The sequence below is a fragment of the Chenopodium album genome, chromosome 25 (genome assembly GCF_948465745.1).
Source record: "Chenopodium album chromosome 25, dcCheAlbu1.1, whole genome shotgun sequence".
In the NCBI taxonomy this organism is placed as follows: domain Eukaryota; kingdom Viridiplantae; phylum Streptophyta; class Magnoliopsida; order Caryophyllales; family Amaranthaceae; genus Chenopodium; species Chenopodium album.
Window position 1 is genome coordinate 32,647,109 of NC_137858.1, and position 8,273 is coordinate 32,655,381.

At 32.7% G+C, this 8,273-nt stretch overlaps 1 protein-coding gene across 1 annotated transcript; it reads right to left on the minus strand.

Annotated features, from left to right (window-relative positions):
- Nucleotides 1-1,526: 1,526 nt before the first annotated feature.
- LOC145613100 (uncharacterized) lies at nt 1,527-7,305 on the minus strand. The gene is made up of 6 exons (XM_081668156.1): nt 6,877-7,305; nt 5,483-5,682; nt 4,573-4,713; nt 4,034-4,114; nt 1,890-2,014; nt 1,527-1,812 (listed from the first exon to the last, which is right to left on the minus strand). Exons 1-6 carry the CDS (start codon nt 7,100-7,102, stop codon nt 1,764-1,766), a joined length of 822 nt encoding a protein of 273 aa, XP_081524282.1. The 5' UTR covers nt 7,103-7,305; the 3' UTR covers nt 1,527-1,763.
- Between the last annotated feature and the right edge of the window lie 968 nt (nt 7,306-8,273).

Genomic DNA, 8,273 nt, shown 5'->3' on the forward strand with positions numbered 1-8,273 from the left:
CCCGAATAGCTAACGTACTTGCTAAAGCATTCCTAATCAACTACTCTCTCCATCCGGAATTAATCAAAATCGTGAAAGTATCGAGCTTTGGTCAAGAGTACAAGTATAGGACGGACAGTTGGCAGTTCTGTTTCGGGGTTACGACAGATGATAATAAGCTTCAGGTGTTACTATGGCCAATGATAGATATGTGTCCTATAGAATTATTAGTAAAAACATGCAGGAACATAAACTTAACATGGAAAGTGATTGCCTAAATGTAGCACTTTCACTTGCTACAGTCTTATTTAGTGTTGTGGATTAGATTGATTCTTCAGAGAATATCAATAATTTCATTCCTCATTACAGCTACTATGATTTCTTTGCTTTTGTTATTATATTGATATCCTATTGTTTTTATGCAATTGGCCATTAGTTAAAAAACCGAAAATGAACAAACAATAGAGGATTGAAGAATCTGAACAGAAGATATTGAAGGTATGAATAGCATTATTAATGGTAGTCCTCCCTTTCTGGGGCCTAGAGTCCTGTACACTGGTGATTGCATCTAAATCAATCGCGATTTGCCATCTGTACGGGCACGTATACTAGGAGGTCTATCGGCATCTAAATGTGGGACTACCAAGGCCATACCAAATGCCCACACCGGCCACACGCAAGGCTAAGAGTCTAAGACAGAAGGGTCGTAATGACCTACAGGAGCGCAGGAGGGAATCTGGACATCGCATACTAGCACCTGCTCTTGAGGTCAGCATCAATATGGAGAGATTTTTTGGACTCCCTCATTGTGCCAAAGGACACCACATCTTCATGCACACGAGATATCTGTAATTACTCTCACAGCCCCACTACACATCAAGGTACGCGCTATGACACTACACATTAAGGAGGAGTTCCTCGACTAATCACAAGCAGCTTACAGCTCAATCAATTGCCACTGGACAAGGAAATATATATATATACAGGCTCCCCTCAAATTACTTCTGGTAACTTTTTCCCAAAATGAACAAATCATTAACAAACATTTACAGCATTTGTAATTGCTAGGGGCTTAATTATGTTGAATGACCGATACTTGAACAATGTGGGAACTTGCTCATCTTATTTACACCCCTAGAAACACAACTTTAAACCCTTGCTTTTTTATCGCGAGATGCAATTTAAACCTCTAAGCTAGCCATATTACCCTTATATAACTCGCCCAAGTATATAAAAAATAACTTATAATATCTAAGGTAGCCATATTACCCTAGTAATTACTTATAAAATCTTTAAAATTGGTGTTGCTAACTAAATTCTTTCATTGATTAGTAAAGACTCAAGAGCATCCATAAATTAAGACCAAAATCTGATAAATTATTTGTATTGGTATGATTTCAGAAGCTAAAGCCATCTCTGTAACAAAACCGGATGATAAAAACAGGGAATTGGATTTTTCAAAATGTTAGCATATTGATAACCAGCCGAAAAGTTCATTGTGATAATTGAAGATGATAAGCTGAAAAAGCTCTAATTCTAACTAAGACTAAAAGCAACACAAGATTGAATGTATAATTCACAGTACAAAAGTTCATATGAGATGTATTTCCCAGAACAGATAAATCCATGGTTAGGACCTCCTCAGTAATTCACAAGTACTTGCTGGAAATGACAACGCTGTTTGTACAGGAAATTCACAGTGCCAAAAAGGCGGATTTAACAAAGAGCACCTGACTAACCCCTTTGGGTATTTCTACTCTGATCTCACATAACTAAACTTTACTTTATACAACTCCTGAGGGAAGGCGTAGCACGAGCTGTCCACCAACAAGGCTGCACACAATATTTACATGTTAATGAAGTTTAGTTAATGTTGTAGTCAATTTTCAGATATTTGGTCAAAAACTTACCTCTTCACATAGTAATAGCAGAAATCTGCTAAGATGAAAGTTTGAACGACTTCAGAAAGCAGCACCATTGAAGGCCACAGACCATAGCCTAGAGCTGTTAGCAAGCGACCACGGGTATCTAAGACCTGCATTATATGCATAATAGAATCAACATGCAGGATAATACATGTACAAAATTATTCACAACGTATAGAAAATTCCTGAATCAATAAAATCCAATTTTGAACAAACGAAAAAACATACTAAGACACCATAAACAGTAAACATTAGGGGAGTGTGTGTTTCCATCAACTAAATTTTTTACTTGTCTCCTCAATCCTTTATAACTCACATTCTGGATAAGCAAAAGGGATTTTGTATCCATCCCTGCCAAGATATAAAGGGTCCGAACAAAAAAAAAAAATACAAAAACAACAACATTTAAAAAAAAAATTACGAAATAGAAAGAGAAAAGAGTCCATGTAGTTAAAAGTCATCTATCCTTATGAATTCTGATCATTCCTGAGACTCTGAGAGGAATACCTATAGCAGCAATCTTTCACCTAAGGTTCTTAAGAACATACAAACTTTAAATGTAATCAATCTGGTCCCATGAGATTCATAAGAAAGAACAAAAAGATTGAGATAACTTTTACTCAACCAAGCTAGGCACCATAAATTTACATCAATATTCATGATATTGTATCAACAAATTTAATCCAAGGAACATACCATTAACGAGATAGGAAAATGATATTGGATACTCCAACAAACAAAATGGGCCTTCTTTTCCTCTTTTTTTTATTTTAATAAATAGATGCTAATTTCCAAAAATTAAAAAAAAAAATAATAAATAAATAAAGTTCAAAACTACATCAGATTTCTATTCAACATGATCAAGTTTAGTCATGAAACTTCTCTATGGACCAAGAGTAGACTAATTAAATCAGCTCAAGGTCACAAGTTAATAATTTCAAAAATGATAATAATACTACATGAAATATGCAATTTTACAAGCTACTAGCATGGCCAAAAACATGTACGAAGTATCAATTTAGGATCAAACTTATCAAAGTAGCTGATCTGAATCAGTGGATCTTTTTCCTCTTTTAGGGCACACTCGGGATCAGGATTATTGAGAGGAGAAAGAGAATCTGAGTTTTTTTTTTAAAGACTGGGAAATTGCAAGGGGATTCTGTATTCCCATAATTGAGTCTACAGTCTAGCATAGTAAATTTTTCCTTTAATTTTTTTTTTCCCCTTTAATTCATCATCAAAGTAGTTTGTTTAGTGGTTTCCAATACTAGGTTTGCAAAGTCGCGAAGACATTGGTGTTGACGTGGTGATGGTTGCAATCTCTTTACAATTTACACTTCCCTTCTTATCTAATGTAAACTTTGTTTTACCTCAAATAAATGCCCCAATTTAAGAAAAAGAAAATTTGTTCTTTTGCTATTTGTTATTAAATAAAATCAAGGCGTGTCCTTATCAAGTTAACCCTTCTCATTCCCCCTCCAGCCTCTTCTCCCAGCCCCCATACTAGACTGTTCTGTCCCCATGAAAATTCCTAAATTTATTAGATCTATCTAGCGAATTTGAAACTATTTGAGCAAATTTTAATTGATTAGTCGAACTAAGTGCCTTATAAGAACTTATGTAGACATACTATACCTTACCCAGTCTTATTAGACCAGATAACTATCTTGTGAAAGGTGAAACGAGCAGTGCCTTACTGTGGGTTTACCCTACATATCTCCGCCTCCCACAATTTTTACGATTTAGCATGACCCTCTTTTCAGACAACACTACCTATTTGATACTTTCTCTAATTTGGACGTAAATTCAAAGACAAGTAGCACAGCCGCTGACATCAACTTTGGCTTATGAACATTGCAACCTTACATTGTATCTAGACACTAAAGATTAAGGGTGCCTTTAGTTGTATTAAGTGCTCACCAATACCATGTTCAACACAAATATTAGTAGTAGCAAGTAAACCGAATTGCAGTGTTAACCAGTATTGACTAACTATGTTGAGTAATATAGTTGAAGATAACTCAGCTCCAGGGAACAAGAGCAACACAAAATCAGCATATCTAAACTATAAAACCATATATGTTCACCATGAACTGACAAAATGAACTCTAGATCTTGTAGGCTCTTACCTGAAGAACCCAATGTGCGCAGCTTAAAAATCTCGCCACCCCCAAAGCAAAAACATAGTGAGCCGTGAAGGGCTCAACAATCTGGAATGGAAAGAAACTAATAGTGAGAAGCAATCAAATGACGTGATCTCATAATCTAAAAAACAAAAAAGTTGAACACGAGTAAAAATGACTTAGCACAAATTTAATAGAATACTACATCTCAATTCAAACAAACAAGAAATAAAATGATACTTCCTCCGTTTCTTTTTACTTGCAACACAGCCTTGTGGCACGTGTTTTGAGGTCGGGTTTATGTAATGTAAACGGATAAATCATTCATTATAATTTTTACAAATGATACTTAACCCTATTCTAATCTTCGTGTAAAAATTATATTGATAAAATCGCTCGTTTACCTTCACTAATCATCTCCTAAAACTGCGTGCCTAAAAGGTGTGTTGCAAGTAAAAGAAAACAGAGGAAGTACAAAGCAATAAGATATTAACAACATAAAGCAGGCCGTTGCAGGTATAGAACCAAAGGAACTAATCTTCTACCTTTGTGTTTTGCATGACTCGTAGCTGAGGTAGCACTGAAACAGCCTCCAGGTAGACACAAAATGCCCAGCTAACCCTATTGACAATGTTATGGACGGTGGTCGGATGAATAAGCAGAGACAGTACAGCACAAGGTACCACCTACATCCATAGTTAAATGCAAGTCAGACACAATAACTAAATGCAGAAGTCTAACTTCTATGAGAATAGAAACAATTATAGGGCATATGAGGCTTTGCATATTTAAATTATCACACATACAGACAAATAAATAAATAAATAAATAAATAGAAGAAGAGAAAAAAGAAGAAAGAAAAACAGGAAGAGGCAGCGTAATGAATAATTTTTACAAAGTCAAAATGACTCAAATAATGAAATCACAGTAACTCTTAAGCAAAAACTTGTATTTCTTTCCTGTCAAAAACTTGTATTATTATACACAAAGGCAATTTCATAGAAGTTTAGATTAAAAAAAATCCCTTTCATTCGCTATGATTCACCCAATCTACTGCTCAGTTGACCCCTGGATTCCAAGTCATTAAAGTTTGAAAATTCCATTCATGAAAACATGTCCACAATCAATCAAGATAGAACCTAATTTCAACCTAAGAGTATCCCCGACTCCAAGTATCCAATTACAAACTACAAGATATCATTTTCAACAAATCCATCATTACTTATCTCAACCAAACCAGATCATGAGGATAACAATTAGGCTCTATTTGTTGGAGATAAGAATCATTACTAATCTCCAATCCCTAGAAAATGCTAGATCAAAACACAAGCAACAATATTTTTAGATGGAAAATCAGAAAATGCATATCAATTAAAATTTATATAAACCTCATTCATTGTTACAAGAAAACTATTCTATCATTATTAACTAGCAAAACAACAATGGCAGACTTACCACATAATAGATTGCAAAGTTATCTTTCTCTTCCATATAAGTGGACTTCAGTCTAAATCGAATCATATAAATAACCCACAGAGTTGTTGCCAGCGTAGCTGTATCTAGTAATGTGTGAATATCATATTCCATCACAAAACTACAGTACAGCCTAACAGCTAAAAAGATAGCTGTAAGCTCTTGAGATTTCAGTGAAAGTCCTGCCATAATGAGCCACAAACAATGATGAGAATCTCTCAGACATACAAAAATAACATAATATTGCATAATTATTAATTCCTTCTAAAATCGGAGCAACAATCGTAGTACGGAGTAAATGAAGGTTGGGGTGAAGAAACAAGAATAAAAAGTTTGTATTAAATTATTAGCAATGCAACCAATCAACTTTTAAAACACACTCACACTAAGACAATATGTTACACTCTTCAATAAGCAAACCAACCCCGAAGGATCCATTACATTTCTAATTTACCATCTCATTCTAGGGGCAATCACAACTTCACAAGGACAAATTATCAAAGAATAAAAATTCATTCCTATATTAATATGTTGGGTATACATTTCACATTCTAGCATCAGATTATCACTCAATTGATAGGCTAATAGCAATTAATGATCAAGGTTTCGCATTTACACTGTAATGTTTAGACCTTTGGAAGCAGTAGTCATCATTTGCAGAATTCAATAAGAGAGAGCTAAAAATATACGTCTCCCTTAAACAACATAATCTAAACAATTCCATTATAATTCCAAAATTTTATTAAATAAAAAAACTATTCAATGAGATTAATAATTACAATTCTATTTACACCCAAAATATAACAATAGCATACAAATAATTTTCAAAATAAGAGAAATCTTCTAGATAAATAATAATAATAATAAAAATTAAATTAAATCAAACGCCCTAAAAATTGAATTCTGACAAAATAACAGGCTAACAGCAATGGACAAGCCAAGGTTAAATGCATCCTTGCAAAGATGACAGCTTTGAGTCTTTAATGATCAAAACCAACCAAATAAGTTTCACCTTTTAATAGTGTAAAATCATCACTCTACAATTTACACTAGTACAACAAAAAGATCAAAACTTCAGTCTTCAATTACATAATAAATTAATTCGCAAACATATCAATTATTCATAACAAGAAATCCAGCCTTTCTCAAAACAAAAATAAGAAACACAATTGAGTATTGATTATAAAAATTCAACCTTTAAACCCCAAAAATTTTTAATAAAAAAAAAAAGCTCATAATTAACAGCAATTTCAACAAAACCCACAGATCAAAACATGCACAAATTAAATATAAATTATGAAATCACATCAGAAAAAATCAATTAAAAAAAAACCCTAATCAAAAATTGAAAAATAAATGAATCACAAAAATTTTACCAGCGCAAGTTTTTTCCTTGGTGAGTTTATAAATAAGGACGGCAATACCAACGGCATGAACAGCTTCGGCGGCAACAAAGAGGTTGTCGTGATCTTGAACAACCATTCGAAGAAACACCAACGCTACCATTCCGACAACCACCGCTAGTAACGCCTTCATCTTCGGTGGTTGTCGCCGAACCCATATGTTCACTGCCTGAACTGGGCTTCTTTTTCCTCCCTTCATTTTTTTATTTTTTTATTTTTAATTTTTTTAATTTTTTTGGGTTTTAGAGAATTTTTGAAAGAAAAAGAAAGAAAGTTGTGGGATTATTATTGTTAGTTTGGTGTTGAAATGAATGGAAAATTAATTTATAGGTGGGAGTGTTTGGGGTTATGGAGGAAAGTCAAAGGAGAGAGAAAGTTAGGTGGCTTGTTTTTATTGGTTGAGTTTATGTTTTTGTTTTAGGAAAGTTATTGAAGCAAAGGACTCCATTCCTTTTTCCACAAATTACTCTATGTTTAAGGAGTTCTTTTTTCTTTTTTCTCTTGCCAAAATTAGATTCTTTGGTTGAATTTGTTGCTATAATTGTAAGGTTTTCGCATCTTGTCACATCGAATAAATTTACTAAAATTTTTAAATAGGAATATAGAAAATATATGCATTATTGTATCTTTGTGAAAAAAGAAATACTACGTAGATTTCTTAATTTGAATATCTTGTAATTTCATACTTTGTAATGTTGTTCATCCATTTAATTATAGTCTTACAAGGATTTTTAAAATGATTAATAGGTTTAATATTAGTGAGAAAATGAATAGATTTTGAAGTGAATTTACCTAATAATAAGATATTATGCGAATTATAATCTGGCAATCTGCGTATATATATAGGGCCTGTTCTGATTGACTGAAATCAACTGAACTGAACTGAATTGAACTGAGCTGAACTGAACTGAACTGAACTTATTAATTAGTGATTTTTAACTACGGATTAGTGCTCTTTGATTATATATTATTATACCTATGTGTATATTATTATTATTATTATTATTATTATTATTATTGTTATTATATTATTATTTTTATTATTATTAATTATTATTATTATTAGTATTATTGTTATTATTATTATTATTATTATTATTTATTCATGATTATTATTATTATTTATTGATAATAATAATAATAATTATTATTATTATTATTTGTTGTTGTTGTTGTCGTCGTTGTAATAAGAGCTTAAAAGAATGAAATTTGGCTTTATATCATTAGCAATATCATTAGACATAAGAGCTGAACTGAACTGAACTGAACTGAGCTGAGCTGGACTGAACTGAACTGAACTGAATTTCAACGGAAGAGAACATGCCCATAGTATAACAAATCTGTTTTGACGACTGAATTTGAATAATGGT

Excerpts from the sequence above, each read along its gene's own strand:
- LOC145613100 (XM_081668156.1), bottom strand. The coding sequence starts at position 7,102 with ATGAAGGGAGGAAAAAGAAGCCCAGTTCAGGCAGTGAACATATGGGTT. Across the intron at positions 4,714-5,482 it reads ACTTTGCAATCTATTATGTG|GTGGTACCTTGTGCTGTACT; the intron begins GTAAGTCTGCCA and ends CTATGGATGTAG. Across the intron at positions 1,813-1,889 it reads TGCTATTACTATGTGAAGAG|CCTTGTTGGTGGACAGCTCG; the intron begins GTAAGTTTTTGA and ends TATTGTGTGCAG.